This window comes from Delphinus delphis, chromosome 2 (assembly GCF_949987515.2).
Source record: "Delphinus delphis chromosome 2, mDelDel1.2, whole genome shotgun sequence".
NCBI lineage: Eukaryota > Metazoa > Chordata > Mammalia > Artiodactyla > Delphinidae > Delphinus > Delphinus delphis.
Window position 1 is genome coordinate 26,715,619 of NC_082684.1, and position 24,889 is coordinate 26,740,507.

Here is a 24,889-nt window from a genome sequence, read left to right on the forward strand (position 1 = left end):
GCAGCTGCTCCCCACCCTACAGTTGACAGTCCAGCTGAAAGCAATTTGCCGTCCTGGAGCCAGCTCATTGTACTCAAAAGTCAAGTCCAGCAGGATCCAAGACCAACATGGGTAAGGCAGATTAGGAAAGCATCTTTACAGTAGCAGGTTAAGTAAATAAATAATATATATTTTAACGACACAGAAGTGCAAACCATAAAGGAAAAGACTGATACATTCAATTTATTAGAATTACTAACTTCTGTTCATCAAAGGATGCCATAAAGAGAAGAGAGCTACAAATGAGATTTTTACACCACCAGCTACTGAAAACATGACTCATAAAAATGACCAGAACATATAAAGATTTCTAAATGAAGTAGAAAATCTGAGGAAAGGCTCAGACAAGTACCTCACAGAATACAGCTCTGTTTACTCCTCTACGTACTGTCTGTGGCCACTTTCACATTACAACAGCAGATTTAAATAGTTAAAAGCATTTTAACTTCAAAAGTATAGTTAAAAGTATTTTAACTTTAAAGTATTTTAACTTTACTTTAAAATACTTTAAAAGTATTTTAATACTTTTAAATACTTTAAAATACTTTACTTTAAAATACTTTAAAAGTATTTTAACTTTAACTAGTTAAAAGTATTTTCACTTTTGGCCCACAAAGCCTAAAATATGTATCCGGCTGACTCCTGTAATACAGAATGAAAATAAATGAATGATAGCACCATGCAACAGGAAGCATTCATCTCGGAAATACTGATTAAAATAATTAAGATGCAGAAGACTATGTATAGTATAATTTCATTTAAAACGGAAAAACATGATATGATTTGAGATACAAATATATGATAAAACCATAAAGAACGGCAAGGGAAAATAATGTGGAATCAGGATGGTAGCTGCCCCTGAAAGTAATGAATGCGGCTCAGACACAGAGGGAAGCTCAAAAGTAAGGGTAAAATTTCTTTTTATTAGACTGGGTGGAACGTTATCAATGTTCTTCCTACTTCACGTATGTTTTTGGCAAATGACAATGCCTGTCCTTTAAAATATGTTATTCTTTTCCCATCCCAACATAGTTTTAGCTGGACACATGGCATCCCAGCTAAAGACTACAATCCCAGACATCCTTGCAAAGACGTGTGGCCGAGTGACTAGATTCCACCAATGGGCTGTGAATGGAAGGAACTTGTACTACTCTGGGTCCTGCCCTTCGAGGGATCGGATACAGGCTTTTCTTCCTTTTGGCTGTCTCGGAGATGGGTCCACAAGTGGAAACCACTTGCTAAGGATGGAAAAGCCGCCAACCAGTCCTGGATCACCTTAGACATATTGGACTGTTATATGAGAGATGAGAGAGAATTAAAGTTCTATCTTGCTTAGGTTTGAGTTTTTTGCTTTGAGGGAGGGAGTCTCTTTGTACAGAAGTTTAGCCTTACCCTAACTAATATAACAAACTATAAATATTTTTCTGGATCTACTTGATGCTTACTTTAAAAAAAAATTTATTTATTTATTTTGGCTGCGCTGGGTCTTAGTTGTGGCACGCAGGATCTCTTAGTTGCGGCATGCGGGCTCTTAGTTGTGGCACGCATGTGGGATCTAGTTCTCTGACCAGGGATTGAACCTGGGCCCCCCGCATTGGGAGCATGAAATCCCACCGACTGGACCACCAGGGAAGTCCCTCAATGCTTACTTTTTAAGGAAGTGTTTTGTTTGTTTTCATTTTTATTTTTAAAGTGGATAGATTATAGTAAGTGCTGTCAACCCTTCAGGAAAGTTTTGTTGAGAAAGGGAGCAGGGTAAGGTAGCAGCAGCTGAACAGAGATAAAGTTTGGATCAAAATACACTTGTGGGTGTTTTAAATTCAATTCTGTTTGGGTGCTGATGAAAATGATCCAGCAGTGAGGAAGGGTTTGATGGGGTTGGAAGCAGACATGATACTATAGGAGTGAAGTCCCTAATAAAGAAAGAGGAATGCGATTCAGCGCAGAGATGGGGAGCCTGGCTTTTGATAGGAACAGAAATTCCTCTAACAAGAGTGAAGACAGAAAACAAGTAGGTAGGTTTGTGGATTCAACAGCAGGAGGTTTAGAAATTCCCCACTTGACTGTTTCTATTTTCTCAAGCAAATATGAAGCAAGGTCATCGGCCAAGGAGCAGGGAAAGAGGCTACAGGAGAGTCACAACTGCCTTCTGAAACACAGAAGAAACCAGTGATGTAACATGGTGCAGAGTATCTTAAATCGGTGACTAACATTTTACTCTGTGGTACAACTCCAGGAGTTTCCCTGGTGAATCAGGAGCAAGATGAAACAGCAACTAACTACTATCATTCCCATTTTACAGAGGAGGAAAGGGAGGCTTCAAGAAGTTAGTAAATCACCCAAGGAGCGTATACGTGGTGCCGCTGGGGTTTTATCGGGTCTGTGTGACCACTGAACCTGTTACCCAACGTCTGATGAGCCAGAAGCCCTGAATGGACAGTAATAAGGGCTCAGCACAGACGAGACCATCTTCTGTGACTTCATTCAATTAACACTTCCCCAACCAGAGGTCATCAGGTCATCGTGCCTGAGTGGCCCAAGGTGCGAGGCCACGTGGGAAGATCTTGTGAGGCGTCAGATGTGTGTGCGTGAGCATGTGTGTGTGTAGGGTGGAAGGTGGTTCGTGGGATACAAACAGCCATCAGAGTTCTTGGGCTCTAGTTCAAAACTATTCTTTGAAGTGCTCGAGAGTTGTTTTGTTTCAGAACACTAATGTATTTTGGAAAAGAAAAAGAATTTTTAAAGGCAAGTCATCTCTCATCCTCTTTCTTCATTCACAGGGCCAGAAAAGTGGTATTTCTGGCATGGGCTAGAGGCGGGATACTCTATAAATACAAAGCCATTAAATCCCATGCAGCGGGAACCTGATCAGGGCCTCCTTTTAATTTCCTGACATGAGCTGGCCACTAACCCAATTACCCAGAATCCCCGGAGGAGCCCTCTGCCTTCCCAACAAGCACAAAGAGATTGAGAGCGTATTGCACGGATGTCAGCCCAGCTTTCACTGAAATCAAATATCTTTTAGAAAACACTTGGGGAAAGGCAGACCAGGGGCTGAGGGGAGGAGGAAATGAAGCGGGCCCGGGAGGCTGGTGGCCTGAGGGAGGTAAAGTGAGGTGAGCAGAAGTTTGCGGGGACAGTCTGTGCGGGAAGATTTGCAGAATTCCCGGATGTACGGGTGCCCCCTGTGACAGGCAGCAAATGGTTTTCCAGGTTCTCCTGGCTTAGAGGCCATCAGGCCACACCCTCACCTATCTGGGGAGGGCTTCTCCATGGTCCTCCCAAGGGACCCTCTCATCCTCAGACCAGATGGGGTCAGCCTAAGGTGATGCCACCTCTAGGTCTCCCACCAGCCAATCCAGGAGGAAACTCAAGGCAGCTGGACACTAGTATGCCCCACCTAACACAATGGGCGCAAACGAGAGCATCTTTGAATCCAATACTACTTTAACACGCCCAGGAAGCCGACATTTTAAAGCGGTCCCACAGGAGATCTTACCAAGGAGTCGTCCCATCTGGTCCTCACCTTGACCTAGTGATAGAGAGCAGGTTTCAACACCCCTGCTCCACAGGTGAAGAAATGCAGGCCCAGGCTCGTAAGTGAGAAATCATAGACAAAGCAAGGATACCTAAGAGCCAGGAGGGGACACAGGCACTGACATCCAGCCCAGAGCAGATTTTGTATTCAGTTTCCTATAAAGAGAATCATCACTCTTTTCTCTGAAAATACAGATTTTCATACACGGGATTTGCTTGAAGCAAGACAGACCCTTGGACATCACCTGTGCTCCACAGCCGACGCTTCCAGAACTGACAGCAGCCTCGAGGCAGAGGCTGAGCCAAAGAAAGTCCCACTTCTGACCTTTTCCCTGGCAGTTGCTGGGCCCCCAAATCGCGTGGCGCTCTCTCAGGTTATTTTACTTAAGAAAGGAAAGACCAAATAAGGATCCAGAGCTGCTGGACAGAAGAGGGAAGCAGGTGAGATGCGGAGGAGGGGAGGCTGGCCTTCCATTCTCCCCTTCTCCATCTCCCTCCCCCAGAAGACCCAGGACCCCAGCCCCTGGCTCCCCGATGTCGAGGAGCCTTGAAGATGGGGTGCGGGGGGCACCTGGGGAAGGCTGGGGTCTGCATTTCAGAGTCAGGTCAGAGTCTGAGGGAGACAGAGGGAGGCTGCGTGCCTGCACATGATGGGGGTGGGGGGACGGGCACCTAAACAAAAGCAGAAGCCAGGGCAGCTCCCTGGCAGGGACACAGGCTTCTCAAGGAGGCGCGCTCCTCTGAAGGGGCCGTCCCCGCGGAGCTTCAGAGCCCGGGACCTTGCCAAGGCTCTGTACTTCAGGGAAGAGCTAAGCGAAGGAGCCTTTGTGTCATCTTCCCCCGTCAGCAGCGGGGGCAGGGCAGAGCGGGGGGAGGGAGCGTTCTGGGGACTGCCCTTCTCCTGGGGCAGAGCTCCTGAGGGCTGAGCCCCCGGGAAGTTCACCTCGGCACACCTGCCCGGCTCCCGCCAACAGCCCAGATGCCCACCACACGTGTGCTCCCCACCTGAGGCTCTCGTTCCCCCAGCAGCCCACACCATCATCCTGGGCCACACAGCGTCCATCTCGCTCCTTTTAAGTAGCTGGCGGGGCGCCTGGCCTGCTGTTGCCGATGGACTGTGCCCCTGGCCACCTGCTTCCCTGCCTCTGTGGATCCCCTCATCATTCTGCCTTTCTGGGGCGCCACTGGGAAGTACCCCTGCTCTCTTCCCAGCACTGGGTAACCCCTCAAGAGACTCTGCTCAAAGGCTGCAAGGTGGTCCAGGGATTTCAAGTGGCAGTCCCCACTTTTTCCTTCTCTCTCCCTCCCTGCTCATAATCCTGGGGGGAGGGCGAGGTGGCCTGGGATTAGAAGCCTCCCCACCCCTGACCTGGGCCATGCGGAGCAGACACAGCACAGCAGGGAGAAGCTCCAGGCTCTGGGACCAGCTCCCCTCAAACCAGTGTGCGTCGCTGCAGGACTCAATTTTGTCTGCCTTCAAATTCAGGAGTATATTGATAGCAATCAGCTGCTTCTGTTCCAAGCTCCTCAGACGCTGTGAAGTAAGCCAGGAAGGCTACACGCTCCAACCAGGAAACGCTGTTGGACAGCTGGCCCCTGCCCGGGTCAGGGCCCTCACCCCTGGCTTCCCAGAACATCCTTACACACTTAAGAGCAGAGTCTCTCCAAGGCTGACAAAGCCTTCGGCTGCTTCTCAGCAGCGTGCAGAGGGGGGATCAGGAGACCAGTGCTGAGGCACGCTTCTGAGGGCCTCTGTGCCTCAGTTTCCTCATCTGTGCACCCCAGGATGCTCTGGAGCAGCAGAAAGGACCCGGTACAGAAGACAGAGGACCTGGTTCAGCCACTAGCTGGGGTCACACCCTACACGGGGGTAGACCAAAATTGGGGAGAATCAAAATGAACAGACACAGTCTTTCAGCAGGTCCAGCGCAGCCTGTTTCTAATCTAGAAAGAGAGCTGTTTCTTCAGTTGGTTCCCCCGGTGGAGCAGCTGGCATGTGAATAAGAGCTGAGGGGCCTCCTCCATGTCAAAAGGGTTGCATGAAACAACTAGTAAGAAACGCAGTTTAAGCGTCAATGTGCCATGTTGACACAGGGGCGGTGGAGGAACCGGGCTCGGCGGAGGTGAAGGGGGCACCCGGAATGGAAAACGGACGGAGTCCCCGATTTCCACATCACAACAACGTCCAAGTCGTCCTACTAACAAAGCACCTTAGATTCGGGCCCTCTTCCCAGATGGCGCCTGGAAGCCAGGATGGGAGGAGGGCCTCGGGCTCTTAAAGGCTGGGCTGGGCTCCAGAAGCCCCTCCCACTGAGGGCCTGCATTCCAGTCCTGCCCCTTCCTCTCCTCTCCCAGCCCCTCTGGATCCGATAATCTGATCACCAGCACACACCTCTTTTCCTGACTCCTCTCATTTCTGGAAGGATCCCAGGGCCCAGAATCATAAAAGCAGATCTGTAGAAATGGCCACTGGCTCCCCTTGAAAGCAGGGGAAGGGGAGAAACACACACACACACACACACACACACACACACACACACACTACCCGTCTCCAAAAATGGCACTAAACGAGGTTCATCAGCCTGAGCAGATCAACAGGGAAGGCGGTGCGGGAGACCGAGAGCTGTGCTGTCCTAATAACGAGAGCCACAGGTCACTTACAATTCTCTAGTAGCCACGCTAAAGAAGGTAAAAAGAAGCTGTGATATCAATGTCATAATACGTTTTGTTTAATCCAATATGTCCAGAATATCATCATCTCAACATGTAATCATTTAAAAAATTATCACCACAATATTTTACACTCCTTTTTATCATCCTAGTAAGTCTTCAAAATCTGGTGTGTAATTTACACTTAGAAGACGTGGCTCACGCTGCCGTGTTGGATGGCAGGCTCTAGAGGAGAAAGAGAGGCAAAAGGTAGAGAAAGGAAAGGGAAGAGAGAGGATGGGGTGGGGGCAGGGGACAGGAGGAGGAAAACACTGGCCAGGGGACAGCCATGTCCTGTGCACCTGCTGGAAAACAGAGGTTGACCTTGGCAGGTGAAGGGTACATGACGTGTCATTCTGGGCCTCAACGTCTCTGCTCTCCGCATGCCCACACTCCACGGGCCACCGAGAGGTGATAAAGCATCCCAAGGCTTCCTTCCCAGGGTGGAGAGGGTTCTTGGCCCCGACGAGGGCCTTCCCCAGAGCGCCAAGCCAGCTTTTCTAAGGCCCAAGTGGGGTCATGATTCCCCAAAGGATCTTTAATGGAGAACTTCCAACTCCTGTTGCCCAGCAGCGTCCCGAGAGCGCGGAGAGCTTTAGCTGCCCACGGGGACTGGAGGCTGCACACCTGCCTGCAGGCTGTGTGAGACAGGCAGCCCGGAGGGCAGGGCCTTCACCCGGGCTACAGGGAGAGACCTGTTCCCGTGCGCCGCTCAGGGAGAAGGTCCTGAGCTTGCTGGCATTTCCCGGGGGTCTGAGGCTTCCCGTGGGAAGAAGAGCTTGCCCAGGACCCAGGCTTCGGTTCCGCCTTGCATGGCCAAGCGGGGCCTCTTACCTTCCTTCAGCATCCCCACTTTGAGGCATTTCATGAAGCGACAGGCCTGGCAGGACTTGCGCCTCCGTTTCGTGATCTCACACTCGTTGGTGGCCGGGCAGCTGTACTCAATGTTCCCTGTAAGCAGACACAGAAGGGTTGCCAGGTACTGCCCCCATCTGCCAGCCACAGGCTGCATGGGGATTCACCGACCAAATCACTACCCTCCAGCCCCGAGGTTCCCACAGGGCAGTGGTTCTCAAAGTAGGAGGTGCTCCGAGACACATGTCAGGGTGTTTCCTCCTCTCTTAAATACAGAGATCCCAGTGCCAGAGGTCAGGTCGGCCAGGCAGCCACAGCTTTGAAGCCACCACTGAACTGGGACATCAAAACTCACTGAGCTGACATTTTATCCCAAGCAGAGAAATTTTATCCCACTGCTGACCAAAACGTCAGTGTGGCCCACCGGCCCTATGCCCTCAGCCTGGGCCCCAACTCATGGGAAAAACCTCTTGGCAGCTCTGAGCCCGCAGGGACCAGGGCCTGCATCCCACATCCCACGGCAGAGGCCCAGGCCACCCAGCTTGGCTGACCTTGAGAAAATCACTTTCCTCTCACTGAGTTGCAGTTTCCTCATCTGCAAAATAGTGTGATATCTGCTCGATGAAGGATTAAGCAAGATCAGGTATATAAGATTGCTTTAAAAATTGTAAAGCACGATTTGAAGTGAGCTGGTGATTTTATAAGCACAGTTCATTGCTGCAGAGGGAAACTGTGATTAATTTTCCATGTCACCCCTTAACTGGGTGATAATAATGGCTTCCGTGAACCTGACCCCATGCTCCTAGTAGGCTGTGAGCACCACGAAGGCAAGAGGTGTGCTGTTCATCACGTCATCTCTATTGCACTGAGATCAACCCCTGCTGCACAGAAGGCGTGCAAGACAAGCCTGCTGAATAAAAGATCTACCGAATCCTCATAGCAACTCCATGAAGTAGGTACTGATACCATCCCCATTTTACAGATGAGAAACCTGAGGTTTACAGAGTGGTTTACAGTCTTATTCGGGATGAGCTGATCTTCGAATGCTCTGGGGAGGCCATTGTCCCTTTGCAGGGCCTCTTCCTGGGAGGGCTGACAGCACGGTCGGGAGAGGCTGCAGCTGCCTTTCTAACGTAGGGGCACAGCATCTGCCCTGAGTGCTCTTACGTGTCTGCACTCATGTCACAAATGTGCACTGTGCAGCTATAACAAGCCTGGAGGCCAAAGGAAAGGCAATGGGAGGGGGAAAGGGACTGGAATTGTTGGGGGTGGGCGGAGAGACAGGCAATAGAAAGATACAAGTGCAGGACAGTGGACCACTCTGCCGTTTTGGATTTTATCAGGTCTCCTCGGCCCCCGTCCCAGTCAGTGCAGTCTGCTTGAGTCTGTGGTTTTCAGAGAACAGACTCTGAACTACTGCAAACCTTTCATCCCAACACCCATCCAGCTGCCACCTTCTCAGGGAGCAGGGACAAGTGATGCCCAGCAAGCCGCTTGTCCAGATTCCCCTCCCGGGCCCAGCTCACCCAACAAGGACACTGCCTGGCACGGAGCAGCCTCCAAAAGGCCACGCCCAGCCCTGCACCGTGCTAGAAAGGGCAGCTCCAGGCCTGCCTGTGCCCAGAACCCCGCCCCCCCCAACACACACACACATAACCCATCCACTTTAGCAGCAATAAGAGCCACCTTCATTGTGCACCTGCTAGGAGCGTGACCTGCCTCAGATCCCTCCATTCTCACAGCAACCCTCTGGGACCCACCAGTGCCCCATTTTACAGACCAAGAAACTGAGAGTCAGGGAGCTGAAGTGAGTTACCTGAGGCCACACAGAGCCGCTGTGCCACCCCTGCACCCCACAAGAAGCTTGGGGACTTCAGACAGGCCCCTATGCTAACCCAGCTACTGAGGTGGTCTAGAGGAAGGGGAGAGGGGCTGTCCTCAGGTGTCCCTGTGCCTCAGCCTCCCCAGGTAGCATTTGGATTTTCTGAGAACAAGCATGAACCAGGTTCTACCACTGACAAAAGTGTTTTGAAGCACTGAAATTATTGAGCCCCAATTACAAGATGCCTAATTACACTGAGTACTCACAACGTCCCAGTGAGGATTCCGATCCTCATTTTGTACAGGTGAGAAAACTGAGGCTCACAGAGGTCGATTTGGCCGGAGCACCTTACAGATCTCTCTCTCTCCCTCTCTCAAGTCCAGCCGGCACCATCCTTCTGTGGGGAGGGGGGCCAGAAGCCATCCTCTGTGCTGGAGGATGGGAGGTAAGAGGAAAGGGGAGGAATAAAGATTCCGTGTGCCCCTCCCTTCCATTACCTGACCCTAACCATTTCTTAGGTCACTCTCTTTATGACTTCTTGGGAAATAATTTCAATATTCACATAAGCATGGTAAGATTAAAAAGAGCAACAGGGGAGGGATAAATTAGGAGCTTGGGATGTACAAATAAACACTATTATATATAAAATAGAAAAACAGGGCCTTCCCTGGTGGTGCAGTGCTTGAGAGTCCGCCTGCTGATGCAGGGGACACGGGTTCGTGCCCTGGTCCGGGAAGATCCCACATGCCGCAGAGCGGCTGGGCCCGTGAGCCATGGCCACTGAGCCTGCGCGTCCGGAGCCTGTGCTCCGCAGCAGCAGAGGCCACAACAGCGAGAGGCCAGCGTACCGCAAAAAAAAAAAAAAAAAAAAAACAGATAAACAACGAGGACCTATGTATAGCACAGGGAACTATATTCAATACCCTATAATAACCTATTATAGAAAAGAATCTGAAAAAGAATAGCTATATATATGTAACTGAATCACTTTGCTGTACACCAGAAACTAACACAACATTGTAAAGAAAGAGAGAGAGAGAGAGAGAGAGACAGAAAGGAGGAAATCCCATACATAAGCTAGTTCATCCAGGTCTATCCGGCTTAGAAGGTTCTGTAGAATTTGGCCCCGGCCTCCACCCCACTCCCCTCCTCTCTCTCCAGCCTCACCTTCCCCATTGCTCTGCATAACTATCAGTTCCTGGAACTCAGTGACCTCCTAGGCTCCCAGGCCTTTGCTGCTTAGGACAAGGCCACTCAGCTCCCTCCGCCTCCTGGCCTGGCCTGCCCACACCTCCTGGTCCCCCTTGGGAAGGTGACCCTTCTCTCCATCACCCGGTCGCCACTGTGTGTCTCCTCCTCCCAAATCAGCTTTTCTCTGTAGTCCCAGTGCCTGGCACACAGTAGGTGCTCAATACACACTGAGAGCTAACACTGACGAGAGCTTGTTATGAAGCAGCTGCGGTTCTACTTTTCTTATGTTGAATCTTTAATTTTCCCAACAACACTGGAGGTAAACATCTTCCTCTCCATCTTACAGATGAGAAAGGTAAGCAGAGTCCAGGACGAGGCAGAGCAAGGACTTGAAACCAGGGGGTCTGGCTCTGCTCTGCTCCCCTGGGCGGTGAGTTTACAGGGCCTGGGGCCTGGGGACTCGGGTCGCCTTGGGATGCCACTTGCAGGTGGCTAACTCTTCACGTTCACTGGTCTCAGCCCCCCAGCCAGCCTGTCAATCCCTTGAAGGGCAGATCTTAGGTTGTCACTCCAGCAAGGGGTCCATAAGTATCTGTTGATTTGGCACTGCTGCTCTCCCAGGACAAGAGACTGAGCATTAACAAGAACCTAGGGATGTTCTTGACTCTGTGGGTGTGGCTGTGTGTGTGTGTGAGAGGGAGAGAGATCTAATTTTATTTATTTATTTTTGTTCCTTTCAATTTGTTTTATGGCCCCAGCGGCTGACTGCCAGCAAAGCCAGGCTGGTGGCCCTGCCTTGTAATTTCTGTAAGTGCCTCCTTGATAAAGTGATGAGATTAATTCATCAGAATTCCTGTGGTCTCTGGAGGGCAGTCTAGGAGAGCACAGGAGCAGGGAGGGGCGTGTATACACACACACACACACACACACACACACACACACACTCACTCACTCACTCACCAGGGGCTGAGGGGTGGCAGGGTTGGGGATGGGCTCTCACAGGACAAGGACACAGCCAACATCTAGCATAAATTCAGAGTTCTAACCTGGGAGTGTGCCCAGTATAGACATATGCAGACTCTACCTCAGGCAAATCACCCAACTTCTCTGGGCCCCAGCTTCCTCATCTGTAAAATGGGCACAATATGTTCCCAACTATACAGTCCTGAGGATTCAGCACATAAAGGGCTTAGTGAAGTGCATGCACTGGGTGGCAAGCAAAGTGAACATGCTTATTTTTACATGCATCAGGGCTGCCAGGGTACATATAGCCAGAAGACCCCAGGGTAAGTCCTTTCCAGGTGTCAGACCTGAGGCCAGCCACCCATTCTGCCATTTAAGAACATTAGGACCAGGCCTCCCATAGATAGACCTCAGAGCTCATGCTGCCTGTGGGAGGGAGAGGGAGTCAGGAATGATCTGGATTTCAGTGTGACCTCAAGGCACAGGGAAATCCCCACCATCAACTCTCTTCAATCCTGTGCCCCAGGAGAAGGAAAGCCCAGGGGCATCCCCATCAGCTGTCCTGAAACAGCTGCAGGAAAGTGGGCAGTCCCCTCCCTGGGGCTCAGGGATGGGGGCTGCAGAGCTTAGATAAACAGCTCGTGAGGAATTTATGGGCTCAGGGGCTGCTGGCTAACATTCTGAATGGCCACCATTTTTAGCTCTGGAGTGATAGGGCTGGGCTGGGAGTCACTTGGTTCCACTCCCTTATTTATCTCACTCCTGGAGGAGAGAGACTCTCCCTTTCATCTCTGCACGGGTCCGCTGTCCTCAGCTCTCCACCCTTCCCTCCTCCTTACCCTCCAGCTGATGATCTCATTCATGCCACTGGCTTCAGCTTATGTAATTGGCAAGGACGGGCAGCAAGAGGCACTGTCTGTGCTTCAAACCCTTATATCCATCTGCCTGCTGGCTACTTCCACCTGGAATTCCCTTGGGTTCTTCATACTTCCTCGACCTGAACCCATCCTCACCCAGACTTTCTCTTACTGTGTTCCTTGTCTCAGCAAAGCCATCACTAAGCCACCTGCCACCTGGGTCAGAAACTGAGGTGGCATCGTAGATTCATGCCTCTCCTTTACTTCTAAGGTCCTTTTCATCCCACCTGCCTGATATTTCCACCCTCCTTCCCCTCCTGCCACAGCTAGTTCCCACGCCCATCGTCTCTTCCCTCTCCTCTAACGCACTTGCTTCCTCTTGTCACCATTGCCCTTTCCAATCAGTCTACCCTCCACACCGCCCCTGGAGAGACGTGAATAACTCCTGTGCAAAGTGCCTCGATGGATCACCCACTTCTGTCTGCATGCCTTCCCAGGAGCCCGCCAAAGGGCAGTAAGGGAGTGAGAACAGTCACGGAAGAATGAAGGAAGTCAAAACCAAAGTAACCGGAGGGGATTCCGGATAAGAAATAAGCCCTTGTACCGCAGAACCTCAAAAAGCCTCAGGTGTTGAAAACACAGTGGAAGATGGAGTGAGGTATGGGAGTAAAAATGGGAATTTGCTGGAAGTCTGTATTTAAGGAGTACTTAGCTGCCACTACGGGTGGCCTCCAAGGGTCTCCCCACAGCCTGCACAAGAGAAGCCAACTTCATCTCTGGAGAGTCTAAGCAAGTGAATCCGGACTCAGGGGCCCCAGGCTTAGCTGAGGGCAGACGGGAAGCTGAAGTTTCCGAATACTGCACACCAAAGAGTGAGACCGCCCAGCCCCACTCCCCAAGCTCACCCCCAAAATTCTAGCAGGCAGACATCTACTCCACACCCTCACTCCCACCCTCCACTCCCTACTCCCCTAGCCTGAAGATGGGAATTTGTAGCAATCTTCTCTGGAAAAACAAATGGCATCAGAGAAAAGACCAGCAGGTATAGGGGCAGGACAGGAATAAAGACACAGACGTAGAGAATGGACTTGATGACACGGGGGAGGGGGAAGGGTAAGCTGGGACGAAGTGAGAGAGTGGCATGGACATATATATACTACCAAATGTAAAATAGATAGCTAGTGGGAAGCAGCCGTGTAGCACAGGGAGATCAGCTCGGTGCTTTGTGACCACGTAGAGGGGTGGGATAGGGAGGGTGGGAGGGAGGGAGACGCAAGAGGGAGGAGATATGGGGATGTATGTATATGTATAGCTGATTCACTTTGTTATAAAGCAAAAGCTAACACACCATTGTAAAGCAGTTATACTCCAGTAAAGATGTTAAAAAAAAAAATCAGCAGATAAAAAATAAGCCAAAGGAAAGCTCTTTCTATGCTTTTTATCCCTGTTTGCATTTAAGACAGCCAAGGATTATCACTACATCTGTGAAAAGCTTCAATATAAAAACTAACCAAGATAAACAGGGGGAACATTATGTGGGAAGAAACCAGGACAAAGCAAGAAGGAGAAATGAACCTCCACAAGCAATACTCAGTATACTGTTGACTTGAGAAGATAAAAATACTGCATTCATGAAACAAGAACAGCATGCAATAAAAATAAAGTATAAAATGGAGCTCAGGGACTTCCCTGGTAGTGCAGTGGTTAAGAATCCACCTGCCAATGCAGGAGACATGGGTTTGAGACCCGGTCCGGGAAGATCCCACATGCCACAGAGCAAATAAACCCGTGCGCCACAACTACTGAGCCTGTGCTCTAGAGCCTGCGAGCCACAACTACTGAAGCCTGCACGCCACAACTGCTGAAGCCTGTGCACCTAGAGCCCGTGCTCCATAGCAAGAGAAGCCACCGCAATGAGAAGCCCGCACACCTCAACCAAGAGTAGCCCCCGCTCACCACAACTAGAGAAAGCCCGTGTGCAGCAAAGACCAATGCAGCCAAAAATAAATAAATAAATTTATTATTTTTTTAATGGAGCTCATAGAAATTAAAAATACAAAAAAATTCCAAAGAATCAACTAAGCAGCTACTCTAAAATAGAACAAAAAATCAAAGAGATGGACAATAAGCCAGAAAAGAGGTAAGAACTAGAAGATTGGTCCTGGAAACTCAATATCCAACCCTGAGGAGTTTTTGAAAGAGAAAACAGTGGAGAGGAAGTTATCACCAAGGGAGAAAGGGAAGGCGAGAAGAGGGGAGGGACGAAGATGTCTAAGACCAGAAGAATATGAGTTTCCAGGTCAAAAGGCCTGCTGAGAGTCCAGAAGAATGAATGAAAATGGCCTGGACAGCATTATAGAGGTGGAGAACAGATCAGTGGCTGCCAGGGTCAGGGAGGGAAGAGACAGGGAGGTGGTGTGGCTGTAAAAGGGTAGCACCAGGAATCCTGTGTGATGGAACGTTCTGTATCTTGACTGCGGTGGTGCTCACAGGAATCTGCAGTGATAAAACTGCACAGAACTTAACACACACACACACACACACACAGATGAGAGTGTACAACTAGTAAAATCTGAGTAAGGCTGATGGATATCAATGCCATTTTCCTGGTTGTGGTATCTTGCTATATATACTTGTGTTATATAGCCCATATGTGTTATGTCATATAGCTACATATATTATATATGCTACATTGTTATGTAAGATGTTACCACTGAAGGAAGCTGGGTGAAATGTATGGGATCTATGTACATGGAATCTCTCTGTAATATTTCTTATAACTGCATGGGAATCTACAATTACCTCAAAACAAAAATATAATAATAATAATAATAATATAGGGCCTTCCCTGGTGGCGCAGTGGTTAAGAATCTGCCTGCCAATGCAGGGGACACAGTTCGAGCCCTGGTCCAGGAAGATCCCACATGCTACAGGGCAACTAAGCCCGTGCACAACAACTACTGAAGCCTGCGTGCTCTAGGGCCTGTGCTCTGCAACAAGAGAAGCCACCACAATGAGAAGCCCGCCCGCTGCAATAAAGAGTAGCCCCCGCTTACCGCAACTAGAGAAAGCTCACGCGCAACAACGAAGACCCAATGCAGCCAAAAATAAATAAAATACATAAATTTTTTTAAAAGTATCTGAAGGTACTAAAAAAAATAATAATAATATAAAGACCTATACACACAACATAGGTTTTTTATCATGGAAGACCAAAAAAAGATCCTAAAAACTTTCAGCAAGAGTGTTAAAAACAAGTCAAGGGCTTCCCTGGTGGCGCAGTGGTTGGGGGTCCGCCTGCTGATGCAGGGGGCGTGGGTTCATGCCCTGGTCTGGGAGGATCCTGCGTGCCACGGAGCGGCTGGGCCCGTGAGCCACGGCCGCTGAGCCTGAGCGTCCGGAGCCTGTGCTCCGCAGCTGGAGAGGCCGCAGCGGTGAGAGGCCCGCGTACCGCAAAAAAAAAAAAAAAAAAGTCAAATACAAAGGATCAAGAATAAGATTGGCCACCATATCTCAAACCATAAGGGAAAAAACCCTCTCTGTACACACACAGATACACAAAACTAGTGCACATACTCACCACTCTTTTTTCTTCTTAGCACTCATCACCTGACTTTTGTTTATTTAGCTTGTTTATTATCTGCTTTGTTCATTGCTGTTTTCCAACACCTAGAACCATGTCTGGGAAAGAGTTAGGCCTCAGTATACATTTTCTAAGTGAATGAATTAAACTTCTGGACAGCAGCACTAGAAGCTAGAAGACAAAGCAGCAATGGTGTCCAAATTCTCGGGAGAAATTATTTTCAACTAGCATCTAATGTATGGGTTGAAGGATTGAGTAAAGACATTTCCACACATCCAAGATGTCAACAATTTTACCTCTCCTGTGCCTTTCTAGCATGAGCTTCTCCCCCACGCCTGACCCCAAAGGGAAAGACCAAAAAGAGGAAGAGGACAGAGGATCCTACCAGGAGAAAAGTCAAGGGGATATCCAGGAGGAATTGGCAATAGACAAAGAGATTTAACCAAAAATTGTGATATAACCATATTCAGACAATGGGAAGACGGGAAATGTATGTGTGTTGGGATGGTTTGTATAATGGGAACTAACTCTTCATCTTCCATAACAGGAAGTCAAGAAATAATGTAAAATTGCTGTCAGTAAGTATAGCTGTAAAATCATAGTAGTAATTAAGAAGACAAAGGGCTAGAAGAAAGATTTTCTTAAATGGCTAACTCTAGATCACGGAGGGAGAGAATGGATAGGGTCAGGGACGCTTATTTTTCATTATAAGAGTTATACTTTGGGTCTTTTTAAACTATGTGCATACATTATTTTGGTAAAAGTTAAAAATTAATTTAAAATTAATTTGTTCATTGTGTAAAGATGAAATCTAACCTCCAGGGAAAAGCACATCGGGCCCTTTACGATCTGGCCACCTCTGACCAGTCCACTGTAATCTCCCTCCACCTAGGCCCCCGGTTTGTAGGCTCCAGAAAACCACATGGCGCCTCTGGGCCCTCTCATGCCTCCCTCTAGCTGAAACCCCTCCTGGCAAACTCTTCCACATCCTCGGAGCCTTGGCGCGCATGTGGCCTTTTCAGTGACGCCCTCTTCCCTTCTGTCCCAGGTAGGCTTACATGCCCCTTCCTGTTTGCCCCCAGAGGCCTCATCCATCACCCCGCCTGCCACACACATACACACACTGAAAGCAACTAGCTTAATGTTTCATAATCAGGATTTTGCATGCTGTCCTCCCTTCTGAACTGCGTGCTTACTGGGGATAGAGATTGTTAGGTCTTTCATTTCTGTATCTCAAGTACAGTGTCTGCCCCCTGAAGCACCCGTTGATCAAGGCAAATAAGTTGAAAGCAAGAGTGCCCACCCAGAGAAACCTAGAATTCAACAATGACCTTCCAGTTGTCAAGTGCAATCCCCTCCCTTGGGCCTTCCCCATCCTGGTCCTTCCGGAAGCAACAGACACCCATCACACCTCTTAAAACCCACTCTGTTAGATTTCATCTCCCTTCTCTCCAGGGACTCTTGTAACGTCTCTGATCGCTTCTATATTTATTGCATAGAATCTAAGATGCTTTTGATGGTAAGATTGCACCATTATTTTATATACCACCAAGAAAGAGAGGAAAAACATCTGCCAATCAAAGTACGGCTTGTGCTTCCTCGCCACTAGCATTTTCTCTTTTTTTTTCTTATTAAAAGAGCTCTTTGAGACTTATTGATAGATACAGATTTGATCATACAGCATTCTTGTGGATACATGAAAGGGAAAACATAAGAAAAATAAATTGAAGATATTGCTAAAATTTCTCAGAGTGTGACTCTTCTTAGTCCTTTTTGATCAAAGTCATTGTCTTTGTGTTTTTCCACAGATCGGTCCTCTTTGCTGACAAAGGAGCTGAGGACGCTGTGCTTCTTGAATGTCCCTTGTTCTCATAGGGGTTTCCTTCCAGGTCACTGGCCCCTTTCTGCAAGTTTTAATGTGCTTGTGAGGGCAGTGACAACCACATACATCTGTCACCTAGCAGACAGTAATCGGCCCAATTCAGAGATGTTACACGGGGGAAATGTGCATCTTAGAACTGACAAAATATGGTATTTCTCAGTCTCCTTTCAAGGCTCTGACCCCTTCTTTTCACCAGCGTCCCTCCTCCTGGCGCCTTATCCCTTGACCCTCTCCTTCAGAGCAGCTTTCCCTAGAACAAGCTCTCCCAGAGGGCCTGTTAACTCAGAGCCTCAGATTCTGCAGGCCTGAAATCTGCATTTCTAACCGGCCCCCTAGTGAAGCCTGTGCTGAGGTGTGGGGACCATACTTTGAGAACCCCTGCCCTAGAGGATCTCATTAGACCCAAAAGCCCACTCGGATTTTACTCTTGGGGTCTAGCCCTGCATTTCCCACTGCCCAGGTTAAGGCCTGTGAACTGATCAAACTCAACATGCCTCAGACTTCATCCATTATCCCAACCTCTCCTCCCTGCCCACCCCCCTTCCACCAGCAAAATTATTCTTTCTAGGTTTCTCCCCCGCCAATGGCCTGACCATCGTCTAGTAGCCTAAATTAGACATCTAAGAGCCAGTCTCACAATCCAGTTACTATTTTTTTATACTGAAATCACTTTCAAAATCCTAACCTCTCCTTTTAACCCTTCTGCCACTGTTGGGGTTTGGATACTTCTAAGTGGACTGTTAACTAGATCTCTGAACTGGACTGTTAAAATCGCCGCCTAGTCTGCCGGCCCCTAGACTCTCCCATTTCCAGCCCATCTTCCCTATCACTGCCAGAATTATCTTGCTAAAAGGAGATGTGATTAATTCCCTGCTCAAAAATCTTCAATGGCTTCTCGTTGCCAAGTATAAATAACAAATAACAAATCCTATTTATCTAATGGTTATCATAGGCCAGGCACTAAGCTAAACACTCTACATTCACGTCTCATTTAATTTCTGCAAGAATATCCTGGGAGCGGGAACTATTTATTAGCCCCATCAGTCCCCTTTTACTGACAAGGAAATTAAGGATCAGAGAAACGAAGTAACTTGCCCAACTTGACACAACTACGAAATTGTAGAGTTGGGATCCTAAGCCAGGTGAAGCAGCCCAAGCAGAAATATTACTCTATACTTTTCCTACCAAGGGCCTGTGAAAACCTTTGACATCTGGTCCCAGCTTCTGTTCCAGCCCCTCACCTACCACTGGTCCCCTCTTGCTGAGCAGAGCACACTCAACTCCTGTGGGCCTCTTCCTGCTGTTCTTTCTACCAAGAATGTTCACTTTCCACTCCAGCTTAAATGTCCCTTCCTCTGGGAAGCCTTCCCTGCTCTGTCTGGCTGTGTCTCACCTGACTTTCACCCTGGCTGTGCCTCTGAAAAGAGGAACTGTGATTTGTTCTTCCTCTCATTGCCTCAGTGCCCGGCAGACAGCAATGTTTTGTGGGTTTAATTGACTCTTTTTATGCATTTGTACAGATGAGGAAACTGAGGCCAGAGGATCCTAGGCCCTGCTCAAGGTCAGCTGGCTGGCGAGTGGCAGGGCTGGGACAGCACTCCACTCCAGGCTCCCACTTACTCCTGGCTTGTCTCTGCATCCCTGTCATAGTCTCTGTCCCCTGGGATCCCAGGCCTCATTCACCAGGACAAAAGGCCTGGAGGTGGTCCAAGGCAGGATAAGCCATCAATCATCCCCCCGCCCCTCTCCTTGGGGAGTTTCCTTCCAAGCCTGCATCGGGGCCCCATGTGAACAGAGGGAGCTTGGTGCCAGGGCCTCGTTCTTGCTTGTTCCTCCTCATCTTAAGGAGCTACTCAAGGGGCCTCCTGGTGACCTGCAAAGTTGGCCACTTGCCCTGGGAACACAGGGAAGGGGACGGAGCAGTTTTACCCTCTGCACAGCCCCTCACGGCCACGCAGCATGTGTTGTCAACAGCTTCCATCCCACCTAGAAGAAAATCCAAGTGCTGCACTCACCACGGCCTGAGTTTTATCAGCCTCTCAGCCCCGTCTCCTTCCACTTGGCCTTTACTCACTCATAACAGCCACAATGGTCCTCCTTCTGGTCCTGAAACAGATCCGCTGTTTCCCCTGCCTGGAACGCCTGAACTTCCCCTTACCTTGAAAGTCGCCTTCTTAGCACGGCCTTACCTAATCCTCAGACTAAATTAGACCCCCTCTCTCAGCCACCTTTGCTCCCATCACTGGTTTTTCTCTTTCACAGTACTCACCTGGGTCTGTCATTATGCCTCTTTGTTACCGTATATACTGTCTGCCTTACCCCCGAGAATACAAGACCACAGAGTAGGGCCCATTGTTCTGTCTTCAGCTCCCAGCACAATGGGTGGGACTCAGTAAAGTATCACCAAAGAACTGAACAAGTGCTTCCTAAGCTCAGATGTAAGGCAGGAGTTTTCCCCCAACACTGTCCTTTAGAAAAGAGGAAGTGCTTCCCTGGTGGCACAGTTAAGAATCTGCCTGCCAATGCAGGGGACACGGGTTCGAGCCCTGGTCTGGGAAGATCCCACATGCCGCGGAGCAACTAAACCTGTGAGCCACAACTACTGAAGCCTGCGCATCTAGAGGCCGTGCTCCACAACAAGAGAAGCCACCGCAATGAGAAGCCCGCGCACTGCAACGAAGAGTAGCCCCGCTCGCCACAACTAGAGAAAGCCCGCGCACAGCAACGAAGACCCAACGCAGCCAAAAATGAATGAATTAATTAATTTTAAAAAAAAGAAAGAAGGAAGAGGAAGTTGCTTAATATCTGCGTCTTTGTGAAGTCTCTTATCAGAGGTGCTGTGTCAGTCCCTTCATATTGAACAACTGCCTTTTGGGGAGACTCAGTGCCCTGAGAAGACCCCAATCAAGGCTCGTCACCGGACTGAATCAGTAACAAAGGCAGAAAGAAATTTAGCCCAAATTTAGTTATTGCTGGGGATATGAACCATAATTAACAAACACTGAGAGTCAAAAGCAGTATAGGGGCTTCCCTGGTGGTGCAGTGGTTGAGAGTCCGCCTGCTGATGCAGGGGACACGGGTTCGTGCCCCGGTCCGGGAGGATCCCACATGCCGCGGAGCGGCTGGGCCCATGAGCCATGGCCGGTGAGCCTGAGCGTCCGGAGCCTGTGCTCCGCAACGGGAGAGGCCACAACAGTGAGAGGCCCGCGTACTGCAAAAAAAAAAAAGCAGCAGTATGGTACCTGATATATTGTGGAAACCATGACTATAAATTGACCCAACTATATAAAATAGGTGAACAACAAAGATCTACTGTGTAGCACAGGGAACTATACTCAATATCTTGTAATAACCTATAAAGAAAAAGAATCTGAAAAAGAATATATATATATACACACACACATACGTATGTATAACCGAATCACTTTGCTGTACACTTGAAACTAACACAACACTGTAAATTAATCAAACTTCAATTAAAAAATACTGACACAACTAAAAAAGAACTATCCTAATGGTCTAGGAAATGTACTTAGTGCTCAAAATAAAAATCTGAGGGACAGCAGCACATACATGCTCATATTATCTCCCATAGCCAAGATGAAGTGAAGGGGGTGTGCTCTGAAACACTGCACCAAATGATGCGGAAAGTGGCAAAGACACTTTCATCAAAGAGTCATGTGAAACATTTGATAAACCTTGCCTTCCAAAATGTTAAGAAAAAGTTTTTCAAAAAATAATACATGGGGCTTCCCTGGTGGCGCAGTGGTTGAGAGTCCGCCTGCCGATGCAGGGGATGCGGGTTCGTGCCCCGGTCCGGGAAGATCCCACATGCCGCAGAGCGGCTGGGCCCGTGGGCCATGGCCGCTGAGCCTGCGCGTCCAGAGCCTGTGCTCCGCAACGGGAGAGGCCACAAAAGTGAGAGGCCCACATATTGTAAAAAAAAAAAAAAAAAAAAATACATGGTCTTACATAATATGACTGAAAATATGCAAGTTTAACAAAAGGGCATATTGTTGTGGGTTTTGTTTTGTTTTTGGCCACGCAGCTTGCAGGATCTTAGTTCCCCAAACAGGGATCAAACCCATGGCCCCTGCAGTGGAAGCACAGAGTCTTAACCACAGGACCTCCAGGGAAGTCCCAGAAGGGACTTTCTTTTAAGACTGGAGATACTAACAGTATTTAAATGCTGATGGAAAGGAGCCCATAGGGAGTGAGATGATGAAAGAGAGGAGATAATGGGTAGGAAGGTCTCTGGGAAGTGGTGAGGAGATGGATTCCAAGCCTGAGAAAAGCTGAGCCTGGGGTGGGAGCCACCTCTCCCCGCACGAGTGGGTAGCAATGAAGACGTGTACCATCAGTGAATGAGAGATGCTGCCGAGAGTGGGCAGGGCTGGTGGCAACAAGCTGAGGGAGTGCCCATCTGAGGGCCTCCACTTTCCCCATGGGACAGGAGAGGAGGCAGGGTGGCTGCTGAGAGAGGGTCAGAGTTTGGGGGTATAGCTTAGCAAAGATCCCCCAGGTGGCTCCCCGAAAGGCCCCCTCGTCACTGCGGTACTCATGACAAAGGTTTTCATTACTGTGGGTCAGCGTCCCAGTCCAGAAGCTGGCGCTTAGCCCTATGATCCAGAAGCCTGACTGTGTCAGCCACAGAAAAGGGCTCCATCTCTCAGGGGCTGACTCCCATTGCCCCAATTCAGGGACCAGATGTATAATAAGCCCAGGATGCCTGCACACTCAAGTATGATAAGAAATTGATCTACCCAGCCAGCATCCTGCCTAACCAGCAAGGTGGCTCCAAGCAGAAGACCAACAGGGTACCCAGATTATAATCAGAAAGATGTTAATCAAATCCATTGAATGTTTAATCACAATAGGCTGTCCCAGGCTGACTCCCTTTACCTCGGGCGGGGACTTTGCCAAAGTCAGCTTTCTTTTTCTGTGCCTCCAGGGCTGATCCATCCTCTTTTTTTCCCATAGATATGCTAGTAAATTCAATCAGGTTGAGGGTGGTTCCTTTGCCATGGAGCCTTTCTGTCCCTTCAGGACTGTGCCTTTTTGTCTATCTCCGAGCTCATCTACTCTGGGTGAGTGACATAAGCCCCAGCACTGACGGCATAGAAATGGGCAAAGTGTAATGAACACTTAACATGCATTACTAGGCATTGAGGGCTAGTGGGCTGCATCTACCTGTTCAGTGCTGAAGTGCAGGGCGGGGGTTACAAGTTTTTACTGTAAAAAGCCAGAAAGTGTCAATGCTTTCTGCGTGTGGCCAGGTCTCTGACAACTACTCCACCAAAGCACCAAAACAGACAATATGTAAACAAATAGGTGTGGCCCTGTTCTAATACAACTTGATTTACAAAAGCAGGAAGCCGCCAGCAAACTGTACTTTGCCCACCACTCCCATCCCCTCCCCCATCCACACAGCGCTAGCCCCCGGCACAGACAAGCACACACTGAGTGCTCGATAAATATTTGTAGGCAAGGAATGGCGGTCTGAGGGCTTTCTCCCTAAGTCTATCGTGACTTCTTTGTTTCCATAAATTTCTTCCCATGTTGACGTAACCACCGAATTGGGCAGATGGAAGGGATCTAAGGAGGGAAGGGGGGGTTGTGAGCTAGCATGATTTTCAGAGCTGTCCAGGCGTTTACTTTGCGAATGGATCATTCTGTGACTAAAGGCCTTTTTAAAGATGGCCTACGTACCCTCCTTAATTGGGGAGGTGCTTAGAAGACTGCCCTGGCTGGGCTAAGGCTCTGCCTGCAGCCTCGTGTGCTCTAAGCCTCAGATTCCAGCTTCTTGAGGGCAGGTACCCTGTCTCTTTCTCTCCCTGAAGCACCTTACTCAGGGCAGGGACTAAATTAATGCTCTCTTGGTACTAAACTGACTCTGGGGTTGTCCAATTGTAGATCATTTGTTTCCTCTTTATATTTTCCCCATTTTTCCAAATTTCCTACAACTATTATGCTCAGAAACAACAAAATCAAAATCTTTGTTAGAAGAAAACCAAAGAATTGATAAGATAACCAGAGCAATCCGTCAGCCTTAGAGTTCACTGGTCCCTGTTTCAGATAGAGACCTTTCTGGTTGGAAATGAGTAACTCTTCTTGTGACAAAGAAACGAGAGTACTTCAGTTCTGATCGCAATAAAGGCTGCTGTTTGTCTTTGGACTTCTAGGAAGAGATCTTTATCCTTTACGTGGTAGCAAATAACTAAGACTATTTACAAATCCTTCCTCTGGGCTCTTTATTTATTTATTTAAAAAAATTTTTTTTGGCTGTGTTGGATCTTTGTTGCTGTGCGCGGGCTTTCTCGAGCTGCGGCGAGCGGGGGCTACTCTTGGTTGCGGTGCGTGGGCGTCTCATTGCGGTGGCTTCTCTTGTTGCGGAGCACGGGCTCTAGGCACGCGGGCTTCAGTAGTTGTGGCATGTGGGCTCAGTAGTTGTGGCTCGCGGGCTCTAGAGTGCAGGCTCAGTAGCTGTGGCGCACGGGCTTAGTTGCTCCACGGCATGTGGGATCTTCCCAGACCAGGGCTCGAACCCGTGTCCCCTGCATTGGCAGGCGGACTCTTAACCACTGCGCTGCAAGGGAAGTCCCTTCCTGTGGGCTCTTGACTTGCAGAGGATGTTGTCAGCACCCAGGCCGCTGTTGAGGGTGTAGTAAGGTTCCTAAGTCTACACCAGGCTCTGCTTTCAGAAAATTTAATCTAGAACTCTCCAGCACATTTAAGAATATGGACAGAAGAAAATGTAACTGTCTCTTAAAATGCAATTTTTCAAAAACCGCCCTCCGAGAGTTTAAAATGGTGGCAATCTTACCAAGATCACTTCCCAATTTGTAAAGAAAAACACTGTTATTTCAGTAGCTTAAATTGGTTTAAACATCTCATGTTTATTTGTCAAATATCCAATGATACTGATTGGATATTGGACTGGAGGTTTTCAACCCTGGTTGAGGCAGGATACTGAGAATTAATGCAGTGCTTTTGACATCTAGAGATTCCAGGGCCTCCTCCCAGACTGGAGAATGTGAAGCTGGCAGGGACCAGGATGCATCCGTTCACTGTGCTGAAGGCTAGCACGGTGCCTGATACAAAAGTGCTCAATCAATATTTGCTGAGAGAAGTTGGTATCATGACTCCTTTGGGGAAAGGTCTAGGGAACTGGGGCCTAGGGTTTTAGGAAAACTTACTCTTTACTGTCTTATTCCTTCGTACTGTTTGAATTTTTACCATGTTTATATTTTTTTAAAGTGTTCACTTAATGAATAAATTTATCTATAACTAAAGTAGCTAAAATAGTTTAAATCCTGTTAAGTCAAAATAGTGATCGTACTGTTTCATTTAAATGTACGTTAATTACAAAGGCCTGCTCTGGAAGATAAAACAAATTTGGTCTGTTGTCTTAATATGTCCTAAGTGATATTGCGAAAGTGAAAATAATAATT

The 24,889-nt window shown here is 48.6% G+C and overlaps 1 protein-coding gene across 4 annotated transcripts in view; it reads right to left on the reverse strand.

Moving 5' to 3' along the window:
* ESRRB (estrogen related receptor beta) overlaps positions 1-24,889 on the reverse strand; it is a 105,927-nt gene that overhangs the window by 25,030 nt on the left and 56,008 nt on the right. For 3 of the 4 annotated variants that reach the window (XM_060003373.1, XM_060003376.2, XM_060003375.1), the window contains one exon: positions 7,120-7,236. The exons of the other annotated variant lie outside the window; for it this stretch is intronic. In XM_060003373.1, coding sequence (XP_059859356.1) covers positions 7,120-7,236 — 117 coding nt within the window. The remainder of the gene's footprint in view (positions 1-7,119; positions 7,237-24,889) is intronic. 4 annotated transcript variants of the gene reach the window in all.